The sequence below is a fragment of the Saccopteryx bilineata genome, chromosome 11 (assembly GCF_036850765.1).
Source record: "Saccopteryx bilineata isolate mSacBil1 chromosome 11, mSacBil1_pri_phased_curated, whole genome shotgun sequence".
NCBI classification, from domain to species: Eukaryota; Metazoa; Chordata; class Mammalia; order Chiroptera; family Emballonuridae; genus Saccopteryx; species Saccopteryx bilineata.
In genome coordinates, this window is record NC_089500.1 from 69,644,467 (window position 1) to 69,663,237 (window position 18,771).

At 44.9% G+C, this 18,771-nt stretch overlaps 1 protein-coding gene across 1 annotated transcript; it reads right to left on the minus strand.

The window, feature by feature from the left end:
• Positions 1-2,686: 2,686 nt before the first annotated feature.
• Positions 2,687-15,416, minus strand: C11H1orf162 (chromosome 11 C1orf162 homolog). Its single transcript, XM_066246628.1, has 6 exons — positions 15,254-15,416; positions 11,076-11,144; positions 9,863-9,926; positions 3,759-3,856; positions 3,448-3,497; positions 2,687-3,228 (listed from the first exon to the last, which is right to left on the minus strand). Exons 1-6 carry the CDS (start codon positions 15,363-15,365, stop codon positions 3,064-3,066), a joined length of 558 nt encoding a protein of 185 aa, XP_066102725.1. The 5' UTR covers positions 15,366-15,416; the 3' UTR covers positions 2,687-3,063.
• Between the last annotated feature and the right edge of the window lie 3,355 nt (positions 15,417-18,771).

An 18,771-nucleotide genomic window follows, 5' to 3' on the forward strand; every position in this document is an offset into this window, starting at 1 on the left:
AAGAAGAGCAGATATTCAGTAATTAAATGTTTGCCCTTTCATACAAACAGGTCATAAAAAGTTATTTCTGGTGATAACTCTTTTATTTTAAGTGAGAGAAGGGGAGATAGTGAGACAGACTCCCGCATGTGCCTTAACTGGGATCCACTTGGCAACCCCTGTCTGGGGCCTGTGCTTGAATCAACTGAACTATTTTTAGTGCCTGAGGCATACACTTGAACCAGTCAAGCCACTGGCTGTGACAGAGTAAGAGAGAGATAGAGAAGTGGTAGAGGGAAGGGAAGAAAAGCAGATGGTGGCTTCTCAGGTGTGCCCTGACTGGGAATTGAACTCGGACATCCATAAGCCAGGCTGATGCTCTGTCCACAGAGCCAGCCAGCCAGGACTGGTGATCACTCTTATTATGAGCAAGACCTCTAATTTAAATTCTCAAGGGAGAGGTAAAAAGTTTCTCAGTTGCCTTCAGCATGAAATAATACACATGCCAAAGTGGCACATTGTGGTTGACACCTGTTCTGAACCCCTTCACAGGCGACTTTCCACATGTTTAAGGAAGATAAATTTTTAGAAATAGAATTGAAAACATTGTTCGCTATTGCCAAACTGCCTTCCACAGTAGTTGCATCAATGGACTCTCCCACCAGTAATATGTACATGTCTTGGTTCCCACAATCTTGCTCAGTTTGTTAACAAACACTGTGAATTTTGCCAGTCTTATTGAGGGAAAATATCTATCTATAGTTCTTGTCCCTGTTTCTCTTATGATGAAATATTTGAGTATCTCTTCATATGTGTAAAAGTCATATTTTCTTTTCTGTGAATTGCCCAACCTTATCCTTTGTTCTTTTTTTTCTTTTGACTGTTCTATTGAGTTGTTGAGCTCTTAATTATACTAAGAAAATCAGCCCTCAGTCTATGAGATGCTTTGCAAATATTTTCCCATTTGTCCTATGTCTTTGAATGGTATTTCCCAAGTCAAGTTCATCTTTTCTGGCTTCTGGGCTTTGTGTCATATATTCAAAGGCATGCTCCATTGTGAGATTATTTTTAATTTTATTTATTTATTTATTTTTACAGAGACAGAGAGAGAGAGAGGGATAGACAGGGACAGACAGACAGGAACGGAGAGATGAGAAGCATCAACCATCAGTTTTTCGTTGCAACACCCTAGCTGTTCATTGATTGCTTTCCCATATGTGCCCTGACCGCGGGCCTTCAGCAGACCAAGTAACTCCTTGCTGGAGCCAGCGACCTTGGGTCCAAGCTGGTGAGCTCTTGCTCAAACCAGATGAGCCCGCGCTCAAGCTGGCGACCTCGGGGTCTCGAACCCGGATCCTTCCGCATCCCAGTCCAATGCTCTATTCACTGCGCCACCGCCTGGTCAGGCTATTTTTAAAATTCATACTTTCTTTTAGTACTTAAATGATTTTCTTACAGTTAAATTTTTGACACATCTGGAATCTGTTTGATATAAGGAGTGAGAAATGGATCCAACTATATTTTCATCTACCTGGCTACTGACTTGTCTCAATACCATTAGTTGAATATGCTATTTCCTCCCAAATGATTGGATATGCCATCTTCATCATACTCTGAATTTCCTATGTGTTTCGGTCGATTTCGGGTCTTCTTATTCTATTCTAATGGTTTATTCATTCGTGTACTACTGACACATCATTTTAATTAGTCTTAATATGCTTAATAAAACAGTACTTTCAGTTAACTTTTAGGGGTAGGCTTCCCATATTACTTTTACTTATTTTCCTGGATTTGCTTTTTTGGTTATTGTTAATATAGGAACTTTAGAGTAATCTTGCTGAGGAAAAAATAATCTTTTTTTTTTTTTGTATTTTTCTGAAGCTGGAAATGGGGAGAGACAGTCAGACAGACTCCTGCATGCGCCTGACCGGGATCCACCTGGCACGCCCACCAGGGGCGACCGCTCTGCCCACCAGGGGGCGATGCTCTGCCCCTCTGGGGTGTCGCTCTGCCGCGAGCGACCAGAGCCACTCTAGCGCCTGGGGCAGAGGCCAAGGAGCCATCCCCAGCGCCCGGGCCATCTTTGCTCCAATGGAGCCTTGGCTGCGGGAGGGGAAGAGAGAGACAGAGAGGAAGGAGGGGGTGGGGGTGGAGAAGCAAATGGGCGCTTCTCCTGTGTGCCCTGGCCGGGAATTGAACCGGGGTCCCCTGCACACCAGGCCGACGCTCTACCACCGAGCCAACCAGCCAGAGCCGGAAAAAATAATCTTATTGGTGTTTTTGCTGGGGTCGTCTGGAATTACCTATTGGGGTTGGGGGAATAATAATTAGATTAATTTTGAGTCCCCATGAAATGTTACGCATGTCTCATGTGATGGTGAGGAGGTGAACGTCTGCATGTGAATAGCGGTTTATGCCACAGGGGCTCCTGTTTCTGTGGACCTCCGGGATACACAGAGGACTCATTTACATCTCATTTATTCTCACTCTAAGAGGCGTTTTCTGTTCTGTCTTCAAGATGAAGGAATTGAAGCTTTACAAGTTTAATGAACTTGCCCAGATGAATGTAGCTAGTTAACGGGCGGAGCTGAGACCCATGCCCGGTCCCGCCCTGGGCTTGAGCACCACGGACTCAGTTAGTTTCCTGCAGCTGTGGCAGAGCGCTGGACCTCTGGCCCTGATATCTGGAGGAGACAGGAACACGGGATGAGGAAGGAACCAACCCGGAAGGGGGTCTGCTTTTATTTGTAACTCTCGCTGGATGGCTCATTTGGTGAATTCCTCCCAAGTTGATCGACAGCACTGAGTGAACACTCCTCGGGCACTGTGCTGTAGCACACACTCTGGAAGGGGACAGAGGGAGGCAGTCTCGGCCCTCAGGGGGCTAACATGCTGTTAGTCCAAGTGGGAGGGCCAACAATCTTTTCTCAGAAAAGACTGACCCCGGGGTCACAAAACTGCCGGCTAAGACTGCCAGATGGCACCCGAACACCTCCATCTGCAGGTTCATCCAGATCGTGGTCCAAGATGTCTGGAAAGGGAAAGCGACGTGTGCAGATGGAGCTGGCGTGAGAGAACCTGGATTCAAGCTTTGTTGGCGACGCTGGGTGAGTTTGGCACGTTAATCTGAGCATAGACAATGGAGTCCGAAGCTGCAGAACGGTTTGCAATCGAGTGGTCTGTCTTCTCTGCTGAGATGCTGAAAGCCATGCAGGCGGAGGTAGGTTGCTTTTCCCGGCTGGAGGACAACTGCAGAGGAAGGAGGGGGCGGAGTGAGCGAGGTCGATTCGGAGGACTGTGTCCCTCTAGAAGGCAGGGCCTCTCCACAAGCAACTAGAAAGCTTTGGTTAGAAGAACCACGTGACCGGCATCTGGGAAGCAGCAGCACTAGTCTGGGGGACAAGGCACAGAGGGCCCGTCCAACGGCAGTGGGTCTCCAGTGTCATGGAAACCGCGTGGTCACCTTACCTTGGCAAGTGAATCCGAGTGAGGATCCAGAGCCTGGTGATTTGAGTGACCTGCCACAGTGCGAAAGGGACAAGTCTCACCAGTGGGGTCTGGAGGAATTGGAAGCCTCTCCTTCAGTCTTGGGTGAAGGGGTGGGCCAGGTGGAGGGGTTGCAGGTGGGAAAGGCGGAGGGTTGGGAGGGCAGGCGGGAAATGAGGGGATTCAAATCTGCAGCCTTGTCCCCTCCCTCTCGCTATCCACTCAGGGCTAAGTCTATTCTCGTCGGTTAGAGAAGGAGAGAAGAGCTGCCCCATCTCCTGGAGCCCGCTTACCTTTCCTGTAGCACTTTACAATGAGGAGGACAAGGGCCATCAGCAGCAGGGTCAGCAGAATCCCAGCAAAAAAGGCTAAGACCAAATGAAGTTCTTTGCTGTTTGGGGCAAAGGAAGGGGGCAGATGACCTTCTGGGCTTTGTGAAGGCCCTTCCTGAAGACCAGGGTGTAACTTTTCTCTCCTGTGGGCAAACCTCTGAAATGGCTCTCAGATTGGATTTTAATTTTCACCTTCACCCACTGGTATTCAAGTTTTTGGTTTCGAGTTCCAGATACATTTGAGGACTCAGTGGAAGCCGTGGACTCTCTTTCCCCTCAAGAAATGTTCCTAGTTCTCAAACTATTCCAAAAAATTGAAGAAGAGGGAAGGCTCCCAAACTCATTTTATGAGGCCAGCATTATCCTGGTACCAAACCCAGGCAAAGACGCTTCAAAAAAAGAGAAAAAACTATAGGCCATGAACACAGATGTAAAACTCCTCAACAAAATATTAATAAACTGAATTCAGACATGCATTAATAAGATCATACATTATGATCAAGTGGGATTTATTCCTGGGATGCAAGGCTGGTTTAATAGCCACAAATCAATTAATGTGATATACCACAGAAACAAAATGAAAACAAACAGACAAACCCCATATGGTTGTATCAATAGATGCAGAAAAAAACATTGGACAAAAATCTAACATTGATTTATGATAAATACTCTCAACAAAGTGAGGAAAGAGGAAACATACTTCCATATAATAATGGTCATATATAATAAACCAGAGATAACATTGTACCCAATGGTGAAAAGCAAAAAGCTTTTTCTCTAAGATTAGAAATAAGACAGAATGTCCACATGCATCACTTTTATTTAACATTGTATTGGCAGTCCTAGCCACAACAATCAGACAAAAGAAAGAAAAAAAAAAGAAAGAGAAAAGAAAGACATCCAAATTGGAAAGGAAAAAGTAAAACTGTCATTATTTGCAGATGACATGATTTATATAGAGAGAACAATAACAAAATTCACCAAAGACTATTAAAATAAATGAATTCACTTAAAATAAATGAATTCAGTAAATAGAAGAACACAAAATTAATATTCAGAAATTGGTTGCATTTTTATATACCAATAACAAACTCTCAGAAAAAATATTAAGAAAATCCTATTTACTATTGCAACAAGAATAAAATACCTAGGAATAAATTCAACCAAGGAGGCAAAAGACCTGTACCCCAAAACTACAAAAAGTTGAAGAAAGAAATTGAAGAAGACACAAATCATGAAAGGCCATACTGTACTCATGATAAAGAAGAATTGACATTGTTAAAATGTCCATACTAGTTAAAGCAATCTGTATGTATTCAATGAAATCCCTACCAAAATACCAATGTAATTTTTCACAGAACTAGAACAAATAATTCTAAAATTTATATGGAACCACAAAAGACCTTGAAGAGCCAAAGCCATCTTGAGAAAGAAGGACAAAATTTGAGGTATCACCATGTCTGATACCAAACTACACCAGAAGGCTATCATAATTAAAACAGCATGGCTTTGGCATCAAAAGAGACACACAGTTCTGTGGAACAGAGTACAGAATCCAGAAATAAGCCCACAGCTGTATGGTCGATCTATGACAAAGGAGGCAAGAATATACAGTGGGGTAAAAACAGACTCTTCAATAAACGGTGCTGGGAAAATTGGACAGACACCTGCAAAAGGATGAAACTGTATTATTTTCTTACGTCATATACAAGAATAAACTCAAAATGGATTAAAGACCTAAATGTAAGATTTGAAACTGCCCCTGGCTGGTTGGCTCAGGAGTAGAGTGTTGGCCCAGCATGTGGAAGTCTCGAGTTTGATTCTCAGCCAGGGCACACAGGAGTAGCGACCATCTGCTTCTCTACCCCTCTCCCTCTCCCTTGTCACTCTCAATCTCTCTCTTCCCCTCCTGCAGCCAAGGCTTAATTGGAGCAAGTTGGCCCCGGGTGCTGAGGATGGCTCCATGGCCTCACCTCAGGTGCTAAAAATAGCTCGGTTGCTGAGCAACAGAACACCGGCCCCAGATGGGCAGAGCATCGCTCAATCGGGGGCTTGCCAGATGGATCCCGGTAATGGCACATGCCGGAGTCTGTCTCTCTGCCTCCCCGGTTCTCACTTAAGAAAAATTAAAACAAACAAACAAACAAGACTTGAAACCATAAAACTCCTAGAAGAAAACATAGGCAGTAAATTCCTTGACATTCACTCTTAGTAATATTTTTTTTGGATGTGTCTCCTTGGGCAAGAGAAACAAACAAACAGAAATAAACAAGTGAGACTACATCAAACTAAAAAGGTTTTGCACAAAAAAGTTTTTAGCCCTGGCTGGTTGGCTCAGCGGTAGAGCATCAGCCGGGCGTGCAGGAGTCCTGGTTCGATTCCCCGCCAGGGCACACAGGAGAAGTGCCCATCTGCTTCTCCACCCCTCCCCCTCTCCTTATTCTCTGTCTCTCTCTTCCCCTCCCGTAGCTGAGGCTCCATTGGAGCAAAGTTGGCCCGGGCGCTGGGGATGGCTCTGTGGCCTCTGCCTCAGGTGCTAGAATGGCTCTGGATGCAACAGAGCGTCGCCCCAGAGGGGCAGAACATCGCCCCCTGGTGGGCATGCCGGGTGGATCCCGGTCGGGCACATGCGGGAGTCTGTCTGACTGCCTCCCCGTTTCCAGCTTCGGAAAAATGAAAAAAAAAAAAAAAGTTTTTAAAGGAAACCATAAAGAAAGAGATTAAGCAAAGATATATATATATATATATACACACACACACACACACACACACACACACACACACACAGACAACAGTGTGACAATAGCAAGAGGAAAAGGGGAGTGAGGGGGCAGGGGAGGGGGCAAAGGGGGATGGGATGAAAGAGACTTTGCTTGGGGCCATGGGTGCACCATGCAGGCTGCAGATGATGCTTTACTGAGTTGCACGCCTGAGCCTGTACTCCAATAAACTCAATTAAAAAAAATAAATTTTTTTTTAATTTTTTAAATTTATTTATTCATTTTTTTTAGAGAGGACAGGGAGAGACAGAGAGAGAGAGAGAGAGAGGAGAGAGAGAGAGAGAGAAGGGGGGAGGAGCTGGAAGCATCAACTCCCATATGTGCCTTGACCAGGCAAGCCCAGGGTTTCGAACCGGCGACCTCAACATTTCCATGTTGATGCTTTATCCACTGCGCCACCACAGGTCAGGCAAATATTTTTTTTAAAAAATGAAAAGACAACCTAATGAATGAGAGAAAATATTTGTTTGATGAGATATCCCATAAGGGGTTACTATCCAAAAAAGATAAGGAAGTCATACAACTTAACACCAAGAAAACAAACCAATTAAAAATTGGGCAGATATTACCCAAAGCAATCTACAAATTTAATGCAATTCCCATCAAAATTCCAATGACATTTTTTAAAGAAATAGAGCAAAAAATCATCAGATTTATATGGAACTATAAAAAACCCCGAATAGCCAAAGTAATCCTAAAGAAAAAAAATGAAGCTGGGGGCATTACAATACCTGACTTCAAACTATCAATATATTATAGGGCCACGACAATCAAAACAGCATGGTATTGGCAGAAAAATAGACACTCAGACCAATGGAACAGAATAGAAAGTCCAGAAATAAAACCACATATATATAGTCAAATAATTTTTGATAAAGGGGCCAACAACACACAATGGAGAAAAGAAAGCCTCTTCAATAAATGGTGCTGGGAAAACTGGAAAGCCACATGCAAAAGAATGAAACTGGACTACAGTCTCTCCCCCTGTACTAAAATTAACTCAAAATGGATCAAAGATCTAAACATAAGACCTGAAACAATTAAGTACATAGAAGAAGACATAGGTACTAAACTCATGGACCTGGGTTTTAAAGAGCATTTTATGAATTTGACTCCAAAGGCAAGAGAAGTGAAGGCAAAAATTAATGAATGGGACTACATCAGACTAAGAAGTTTTTGCTCAGCAAGAGAAACTGATAACAAAATAAACAGATAGCCAACTAAATGGGAAATGATATTTTCAAACAACAGCTCAGATAAGGGCCTAATATCCAAAATATACAAAGAACTCATAAAACTCAACAACAAACAAACAAACAAACAAACAATCCAATAAAAAAATGGGAAGAGGACATGAACAGACACTTCTCCCAGGAAGAAATACAAATGGCCAACAGATGTATGAAAAGATGCTCATCTTCTTTAGTTATTAGAGAAATGCAAATCAAAACTGCAATGAGATATCACCTCACACCTGTTAGATTAGCTATTATTAACAAGACAGGTAATAGCAAATGTTGGAGAGGCTGTGGAGAAAAAGGAACCCTCATCTACTGTTGGTGGAAATGTAAAGTAGTACAACCATTATGGAAGAAAGTATGGTGGTTCCTCAAAAAACTGAAAATAGAACTACCTTATGACCCACCAATCCCTCTACTGGGTATATACCCCCAAAACTCAGAAACATTGATACGTAAAGACACATGCAGCCCCATGTTCATTGCAGCATTGTTCACAGTGGCCAGGACATGGAAACAACCAAAAAGCCCGTCAATAGATGACTGGATAAAGAAGATGTGGCACATATACACTATGGAATACTACTCAGCCATAAGAAATGATGACATCGGATCATTTATAGCAAAATGGTGGGATCTTGATAACATTATACAAAGTGAAATAAGTAAATCAGAAAAAACCAGGAACTGCATTATTCCATACGTAGGTGGGACATAAAAGTGAAACTAAGAGACATTGATAAGAGTGTGGTGGTTATGGGGGCGGGGGGAGAGAGGGAAAGGGAAAGGGGGAGGGGGAGGGGCACAAAGAAAACAAGATAGAAGGTGACAGAGGACAATCTGACTTTGGGTGATGGTTATGCAACATAATTGAATGACAAGATAACCTGGACTTGTTATCTTTGAATATATGTATCCTGATTTATTGATGTTGCCCCATTAAAAAAATAAAATTATTTTAAAAATAAATAAATAAAATGGAACAATGAAGTGGAAAAAAAAATTGGGCAGACAACCCGAATAGACATTTCTCTAAAGGGGACACACAGATGGCCCAACAGACATATGAAAATATGCTCAACATCAGGGAAATAAAATATTAAAACCACAATGAAATACCACCTCATACTGGTCAGGATGGCTATCATCAATAAATCAACCTAGAAGTGCTGGTGAGGATGTGGAGAAAGGGGAACCCTCCTGCACTGCTGGTGGGATTGTAAATTGCTGCAGCCACTGTGGCAAATAGTATGGAGTTTCCTCAGAATATTAAAAATAGAACCACCTTATGACCCAGCGATTCTACTTCTAGGTATTTATTTGAAGAAATCCAAAACACTAATTTGGAAAGACATACGTGTGTACCCTGATGTTGACTACAGCATTGTTTATAATAGCCAAGAAATGGAAGCCACCCAACTGTCCACCAATAGATGAATGGATAAAGATGTAATACACATACACAGACAACCACACAGAGTGGAATATTAGCCATTAAAAAAGAATGAAATCTTACCGTTTGCGACAACAAGGATAGACCTAAGAAGGTATTATGCTAAATGAAATAAATCAGACAGAGAAAGAAAAACAGCGACGATTTCACTTGTATGTGGAATCCAAAAAACAAAATAAACAAACAGCACAGAAACAAACTCACAGATAGATGCAGAGAACAAATTGATGGTTGACAGATGGGAGGGTGACTGTCAGGATGTGTCATAAGTTATATAAATGTGGAGTCAGTATGTTGTACACCAGAAACTAATATAATATGGTATGTCAACTATAACTTATAAAAAATGCTCATAGGTGGCCCCGCACAGCAAATTTTATTTATAAACTTAGGCGATTCGTGGATCTCTTGAGGCTTTCGGGGCTCTAGGTTAAGAAAAAACGCTATGAGGATAAAAAGCTGATTTAGTTCTTTCACTGTTTCTGGCCCCTCTTCCCCAGACGTCCCTCCCCAAGTCCCTAAGGCAAAGCTGTCAACACAAAAAAATCAAACCCCATGTGGTACAAGATGAAATGGTGGGAGCCGCTCACTTACTTGGGGCTGTTGGAGAGGCAGGGTGGACAGGTCAGTCTTGGAGTTTTCGTGGTTTGGAGTCTGTCTGTGAGAGAACAGGAAGAGGATTAGTGTATCTGCCACTTCTCATGAATATTTCCAGCTTCCGTGTCCCGGGGGGCCCCCACTATTGAAGCGACCTGGCAGAGAGTAATAATGGGGCTACAGCTCTGCAAATGAGGCAACATTGTTCCTTAGATCCTGGATCCTTTCACATGGAAATCGGAGGTGGAACTTTTAAAAAGCCATCAGCTACATAAATCAAAGAAAGCCTAGCGTTTCGGCAGCCCGTATATGTTCCTTGATAAACAAAAATATTTAATAAACAAAATGATTTAAACAGGACTCCGAGGGAGATATGCTCCCGTGGATTTAAGCGAGAGTCTCAAGGCCAGGGAATCAAGTAGCAAAACTGAATTTCAAAACTAGTGTTTCTCAAGGTCTTTGGGAATCTGACCTTGCACCTGTTGCCTTTTCTTGTTTGCTTGTTTATTTGTTTGCAGGGAAGCCAAAGACGCGAGTTTTCCCAACACCTACACCACAAATGGGGTGGGTAGTGAGGGAAGCAAACTGGATTTCCACAAACTATCCAGCTGGTCTGATTTCAAGCACAGAGGCACCCTTCACTCAGCTTTGGAAGATCAGTGTTCTCTGGTTCCCTTTTACACTCTTGGCATTACTGCATCATGGTAAACTCTGGTCCTCCTGACTTCAGAAATGTGGTCCTGGCCCTGGCTGGTTGGCTCAGTGGTAGAGTGTCAGCCCGGCATGTTGATGTCCAGGGTTCGATTCCCAGTCAGGGCACACAGAAGTGACCTTCTGCTTCTTCACCCTTCCCCTGCCCCTTTCTGTCTCCCTCTCTCTTCTCCTCCCATAGCCATGGTTCAATTGGTTTGAGCACATCAGCCCCAGGAGCTGAGGATGGCTCTGTGGAGCCTCTACCTCAGGTGCTAAAAATAGCTCAGTTGCAAGCACAGCCCCAGATGGGCTGTGCAACCAGACAGGATTTGCAGGGTGGATCCCGGCTGGGGCACATGCGGAAGTCTGTCTCTCTATCTCCCCTCCTCTCACTTGGAAAAAAAAGTAGAAGACAAGAAATGTGGTCCCATTTATAACCTTTCAGCACGGTGTCCAGTTATTCCAGTTCATTCTAACTTGGCAGTGAGTCAGGTAATGGTTTCTATTCCAAACTTACCAGTGTCAAGGTCAGTTTTGGATTGATTTCCTCCCATGTTGTCTTCCCTTGAAAATAAAGATGGTACCTCTGGAAGAAAAAAAAGTAGATGATACCTCTGAGAAAGCCTGGGAGGGAGAGGCCATGGGTGGAGGTGGGGTCAGCTGTGATCTCAATCGGAGAGCAGTAACTGAGAGAGAGGCAAGTTGTGGGCAGGTGTTCTAGTGAGGTCAGGGGTCACAGACTTTACATGGTGTGGTCACCCCAGCTCAGCAGCCAGTCCTCAACTCTGCAGGTCCAGGAGCCTGATCTCATCAGGGCACCTAGAATTGACCGATTCCTCCAGAACTAACTCCCACCAACCCACTCACAGGAGACTGATGTACAAACTGAAATGACAAAGGAACACATTGGTGTAATAAATAACATTCTCTCATAACACATAAGGTAGACAATTAAAACCATAATTTTGCTTGGTAAACATTGAATTGAAGTAAGAATGGGGAAAGAAGAATGAAAGTTTTTAACACTGTTGTCTAAATCTGATGCGTCCACCTCCTTCTCCCCTGGAGGTATCGAATAAACTGGGCAAACTTGCTGTTGGAGGTCCTCCCAGACATTTCTATTCTGTTCACATACTGTCTTTTCGAGTGCGTCAATACCCTGGCCTAGGCTATGGTTCTATTTGTTATGTCAAGCCTTCTACATTTCCCCTCTTTGATTTATTTATTTGTATCAAAATGTATAAAGTACCGCCTGACCAGGCGGTGGCGCAGTGGATAGAGCGTTGGACTGGGATGCGGAGGGACCCAGGTTCGAGACCCCGAGGTTGCCAGCTTGAGCGCGGGCTCATCTGGTTTGAGCGAAAAAAGCTCACCAGCTTGGACCCAAGGTCGCTGGCTCAAGCAAGGGGTTACTCAGTCAGCTGTAGTCCCACGGTCAAGGCACATATGAGAAAGCAATCACTGAACAACTAAGGTGTTGCAACGAAAAACTGATGATTGATGCTTCTCATCTCTCTCTATTCCTGTCTGTCTGTCCCTATCTATCCCTCTCTCTGACTCTCCCTCCGTCTCTGTAAAAAAATAAAACAACAAAAAAACCCATATAAAGTACCAAAAAGCAGAAAAGTTAAATCATACAAACTCCACTATCCACGGTTAACATTTCAATGTCTTTCCTTTTGGCTGTATTTCTATGAATTTAAAATGTTTTTTGTTTTTTTACTTTTTTCCAGTTTTATTGAGATATAACTGACATATCACATTGTATTAGTTTAAGGTGTACAAGTTAATGATTGGATGTGCACATATATTACAAAATGATCACCAAATGAATCTAGTTAACATCTATAACCTCACAGAGTTACAAGTTTTTTTTTCTTGTGATAAGAATATTTAAGATCTATTTTCTTAGCAACTTTCAAATACATAATACAGTATTATCAACTTCAATCACTCTGCTGTACACTACGTATTTATCTTGTAACTACAGGTGTGTACTTTTGACCACCTTCAAACTTTCTCCCCCCACCCCACGTTCCACCTCCCTCAGTCTCTGACATCTGTTCTCTGTATATACAAATTTGACTTTTAAAGATTCCACATATAAAAAAAAAAAGATTCCACATATAGCCTGACCAGGTGGTAGTGCAGTGGATGGAGTGTCGGACTGGGACAAGGAGGACCTACGTTCAAAACCCCAAGGTCGCCAGCTTGAGCACGGGCTCATCTGGTTTGAGCAAGGCTCACCAGCTTGAACCTAAGGTCACTGGCTTGAGCAAGGGGTCACTCAGTCTGCTGTAGCCCTCTGGTCAAGGCACATATGAGAAAGCAATCAATGAACGACTACGGTGCTGCAACAAAAAAACTGATGCTTCTCATCTCTCTTTCTTTCTGTCTGTCTGTCCCTATCTGTCCCTTTCTCTGACTCTCTCTCTCTGTCTCTGTCACACACACACACACACACACACACACACACACATTCTACATATAAGTGAGATCATAAGAGTGTGTGTCTTTTATGTATCTTTAAAAGACTAGTGCCTGACCAGGCGGTGGCACAGGGGAGAGCATTGGGCTGGGATGCAGAGGGCCCTGGTTCGAGACCCCAAGGTCACCAGCTTGAGTGCGGGCTCATCTGGTTTGAGCAAAGCTCACCAGCTTGGACCTAAGGTTGCTGGCTTGAGCAAGGGGTTACTTGATATGCTGTAGCCCCACGGTGAAGGCACATATGAGAAAGCAATCAATGAACAACTAGGGTGTCACAACGAAAAACTAATGATTGATGCTTCTCATCTCTCTCTGTTCCTGTCTGTCTGTCATTATCTATCCCTCTTTCTAACTCTCTCTCTGTCTCTGTAAAAAAAAAAAAGACTAGTGAAGATATTTCTTCATATACTGTTTTTTTTTTTAGACTAAGCTTTTTATCATAGGCATTCTCCCATGCCACTGAAAACCTTCTGTAAGCATTTTTCATGGTGATGGGACTTTCTGTTACAGCTATGTACTATAGGTTGCTTAACCAGTTCCCTGCTTGTTGATAAGTGCTGTTTTCACTTTTATTATGATTTATGTTTTATTATTATTTTTCTTAAGTGAGAAGCAGGAAGGCAAAGTGGCAGTCACCTGCATGTGCCCAACCAGGATCTACCCAGCAAGCCCCTACCAGGTGATGCTCTGTCCATCTGGAGCCATTGCTCCATTGCTCAGCAACTGAGCTATTTTAGCACCTGAAGTGAGGCCATGGAGCTATCCTCAGTGCCTGGGGTCAACTTGCTCCAATTGAGCCATGGCTGCAGGAGGGGAAGCGAGATAATAAGAAGGGAGAGGGGGAGGGGTGGAGAAGCAGATAGTTGTTTCTCCTGTGTGCCCTGACAGGGAATCAAACCCAAGATGTCAACTCACTGGGGTGATGCTCTACCACTGAGCCAACCGGCCAGGGCCCTGTTTTACTATTTTATAATAAAATAAAACAATTATAGGAGGCCACCATTTTACTTCATATTTAAGTAAATCCATGGTAAGAATTTTTGGCTCTACTCTATCGGTTGTATTTTAAGGTAATTTTCTTAGACAACAAATGCCATCAATTATTTAATTGTTCAGCTCTCAAAAGTGAATCAATTTCCAAGTCTTTCGACATGGTGGAGGGTTGGGAGCAGGACCTCATTGCCACGGACCAGTAGCAACAGCAACGTTATATCAAGGGCCGTACAATTCAGCCAAACTTTTTTTGATCATGCACGTAGGATAGTAAGACAGGTGCCAACAGAGGAATCAGGTGAGAACCCAGAGCCAGGAGAGCAGGCAGCCCACCGCGCGCGGCAGATTCAGCAGTGGTAACGATCTTTCCAGCTCTTTTTTTTTGCTCCTTTTTCATTTACAAGTGGACGGTGCTCTTTGTAAAGCACCGCACAATATTCCTAGACCATTTTAAATGTATTGAAATATGCGTTTGTCCTAAACAGAGTATGAACTTATCCTATGAACTTCTGCGAGACCATACCACTGAAGGGGATAGTAGGTTCCTGTAAAATCTCAACCTTCAGGTCCTGGCCGGGCAGCTCAGTATGTTGGAGCATCGTCCTGAAGCGCCGAGGTTGTGGGTTCCATCCCCAGTCCCCCAGTCCGGGCACACACAGGAAGCAACCAATGAATGCATAAATAAGTGGAACAAATGAATGCTTCCCTCTCCTTCTCTCTCTCCCTCTCTGTCTCTCTAAAATCAATCACTAAACAATAATTTAAAAAAAATTAACCTTCGCATCAGGTGCTCTGAATTCACAACTTCCCAAAGAAATGGGAGCACAGGTACCTCGAAGAAGATTTGGGCCACCCCACCCTGAAAGACAAAACCATCATATAAGCTGCCACAGGGTGACAGCTACTCCGAGATCCAGGCTGAGAAGAGAAGGAAACATGTTTCCTTGTAAAAATAACACTCACGCACGTGATAGAAGCATCAATTCAAGTCGAAACAATGCTAAATACAGCTTCTCACAGTTTGTCCGGCACCGGAGAATCTTCCTGATTGCCATTAAATTCAACTCAGTGCAGACATTCAAACACAGCCCTTTCCCCACCAAGTAAAGTTGAAAAGAACAAAACAATGACAGAAACCACTAACAACCCGATGTCACTCCCCTCTGGTGAACGATTATTTTGTCCAGGTGAAAAGCACGGGGTAAACGCGTTTACCTTGTAAGATGAAGTCCCGTCCTGCGCAGCCGCACGGGGTAAACTCATTTACCTTGTAGGAAGTCCCTTTGTGCGAAGCCACGCTCTGAAAGTGGTCTTGCGCTTGCTTCATAGCTCCTCCTAGTTTTCAGAAATGATGAAATAATTCCTGCCACAGCCACCATCAAGCCACGCGTTGCAAAATCTACAGAACTTGAGAGCACACTTCCTCTTTGAGGCCAGCACTATTTTTGTAATCCTATAAGTAGAGCACTTCTGTATCTTCTGAGGCAGGAACGTCAGAGCGCAAGGGATAAGACAAGTGCATTTCTAATTAAGTATACGTCACATGCCAGATACTATGGGGGTGGGGGTCACGGCGGTATGACACGCTCATTGTCATCAAGCATCGTACGTATAGTGGTCTTTATTCTAACCACGGAGATGAGGTGAATAAAAAAGTCCCCGACAGTAGTGGTCAGGGTTAAGCACCAGTTGCGCAGACTGTGTTAGGAGCGTGGGGAGCTCTTCAATGAAAAGCAAATCATTTATAAACATTTTTTCATGAAACAGTATTAAAAATATGCTCATTAAGTGAACACAATTCATCGTCCAGCGGGCTAGGTGCTGAATCTGAGCGCAAGGCAGAGCAGTGCCTCCCAGAGCCCCGTGGAACTGAGAAGAGACACAATGGCCAGGTGAGCGAGAGATGAGCCGCGGGCCCTGTTACGGGCCATAAAGAAAAGCAGGACGCCGTGCTGAGAGTAAACGGGAGAATGTCTTCAGGTAAAATGGGTGACCTGGGGCAGCCTGTGTGAGGAGCAGATGGTACACCCAGAGCCAGAGGGCAGGATGGAGTCGGCCAGAGCCCAGGCAGGACGGGGGCAGGGCCACCCACAGGTCCAGGGGAAGAGCTAGCAGAGCTGAGCAAGTCACGTGAGGCTGCGTGTGGATGGGGCTTGGATGGAGGGAGGAGAAACTTAGTGAGCAGAGCACCAGGCCCTGGACTCGTTGCTGGGATTCAAGTGATGTGTTTCTGAGACATCAGCATGGTTCAAGGGTGGGCATTTGTAATGGCTGGGAAGTAAAAATCAAAAGTAAAGGTGGATGTCAGCCAGGATGTGGAGGTCTTTCAATCCAAGCAAGAAATATATTTTAGCCTGACCTGGCGGTGGTGCAGTGGATAGAGTGTCAGCCTCAGATGCAGAGGACCCAGATTCGAAACCCTGAGGCTGTTGGTTTGAGTGTAGGCTCATCTGGCTTGAGTGCAGGGTCTCTGGCTTCACCGTGGGATCATAGACATGACTCCATGGTCACTGGCTTGAGCCCAAAGGTCACTAGCTTGAAGCCCAAGGTTGCTGGCTTGAGCCCAAGGTTGCTAGCTTGAGCAAGGGGTCACTCGCTCTGTTGGAGCCCACTGGTCAAGGCACATATTAGAAAGCAGTCAATGAACAACTAAGGTGCCACAATGAATTGATGCTTCTCATCTCTCTCCCTTCCTGCCTGTCTGACCCTGTCTGTCTGTCTTTATCTCTCTCACTAGAAAAAGGAAAAAAGAAAAAAGTATATTTTAAGTGTTAATAAGGAACCACTAAAGGTTTTCGAATTGGCCTTTGAGGAAGATTGTACACATCCCAGAAGATAAACTGTGGGTAGAAAAAGAGACAGGGAAATAAGTGGGAGAGTAGGGGAGTGGTTTAATCTTTAACACAGGCGTGAGCAGCAGGCGTGGGGAGGAACACACAGGAATCCTGCGGTGAGACTGGGCACAGCTAACCAAATAGCGAACTGAGTATACGATTACGTCAAGTGTTTGATTCTCAGCAGCTGAGAGAATCCATGTTTTCATTCGCTCCGCCGTGAGCAATTACTTTGTGTCCCATGTGAGCCTAAGTCCTGAGATTGTAATGGTGAGCACAAAACAGCCCTTTTCCAGCCTTCACTCCTTTCCCGACGAATGAAGGAGGCTGTGACCCTATATAAAAATGGTAGATGGTAGCAATTCCGTGAGCTGAGAGGGAGCAGGACCCCTGGGCGGTGTGTGCCTGTGACAGGAGACACAGGCCTCCTGGAGGAACACAAGCCCAAATCTGAGGTGTGAGATGGAGTGTCACTAGACCAAGAGCAGGGGCGAGGGGTGGGGATGATTACAGGGAACAGAACATTAAAACTCGAAAGGCCTGTGTCAGAAAGGACAGGAAGTCCAAAGAAAAGAGCAAACTAGTGTGACAGAGAACGTTTCCAGCAAGGAAGCGAGTGAGTGAATGGCGCACGCCATTGGGGGACATGGAGCATGGAGGGGACGAGGCTGCAGAGGCGGGAAGTTGCCTCAGCTTTCGTCTTTATTGTGAGAGAAGCGGGTTTATCGACCCTAAAGGCGTTTAACCGAGGGTGGCATGGCCAAACGTGCAGCCTGGAAGAATCACCAGAACTGGCAGAGAGCAGATCGGAAGGCAGCCAGAACGGATCCGACAAGCCCGAGAGGTGGATTGCGGCCGTCACCTGGCCGAGGCACAGCCGGGGCTTGGACGGGCGGTAGAGAGATGAATGAAGGGTTATGGATTCATTTCAGAGACATTTAGGAGAGTGGTAGCAAACAAGGGAGGGTGCAACACCAAAGACTGGGACCCTTCGATATCACCAAAGGGCCAGAGGAGGTAAGGGAGCCAGAAGAGGAAACGACGGCAGCTCAAGATTTTGAGTGAGGATGAATGAATGAGTCAGCCATTCACCGACCACCTACCGTGACCCAAACATAAGCCTAAGGAAACGTAGATGCGATGTTGGGCATCTCCCTGGGATGGAGTGGGACCCAAAAGAGAGAGGGGTCAGGATACCCAACAAGGAGGGAGAAGGGGTGTCAAGGAAAGCATCCTGGAGATGACGTCCCAACTCAGAACATCACACAGATGACGTCTGTACATTGAAAGATGACTCATGCTCCAGGCAGAGGAAGGAAGTGTCTTCTAGGCAGAGGCCCAGTGTGAGCGAAGGCATGCTGTCACCGCTGTGTGCTATGGGGTGGGGGTGGGGAGGCCAGAAGAGGAGAGGCTGGATGTGATGGAGGACACTAATGAACTTGACCGCAGAGGTGAGGGACTGCTGACGAGGAGTGGCACGATGGCATTCGGGCTTAGGCAGCGGAGTGGAGGAGGGACAGGTGAGGGCCAGTCAGTGGGTCTGCAGCATCGCCGAGGTCCAGACCAGACACAGGGATGAGCTGACCAGAGGCCGTGGCTGTGGCGCTGATGATGATGAATGTTCCATCTGTGTATTATTAGTTGTGAGAGGAAGGTAAGGGCGAGCGAGGACGCAGGATAACTCCCAGCTTTCCACAAGGGCACTGACCAGTAGTGAGTACGGAAGAAGGGAGTGTAGAATTGGGCATCAGTAATGAGCCTGCTTTTGGACACAGTGAGTTTAGGATGCTTGCGGGTCACTCAGGTAGAGATGCCGAGAGGGTAGCTGGAGGCGCAGGTCTGGGCTCGTGAAAGCGATCTAGACTCGTGTGGTAGACAGTACTAGCGCTCGCCCGCAGC

What these genes read in the sequence shown, in the direction of transcription:
- C11H1orf162 (XM_066246628.1), bottom strand. Translation starts at nt 15,365, where the DNA reads ATGAAGCAAGCGCAAGACCACTTTCAGAGCGTGGCTTCGCACAAAGGG. An exon ending in CAAAACTGACCTTGACACTG is followed by an intron (nt 9,927 to 11,075) that starts GTAAGTTTGGAA and finishes GTTCTCTCACAG; the next exon opens with ACAGACTCCAAACCACGAAA. An exon ending in TGTAAAGTGCTACAGGAAAG is followed by an intron (nt 3,498 to 3,758) that starts GTAAGCGGGCTC and finishes GCACTGTGGCAG; the next exon opens with GTCACTCAAATCACCAGGCT.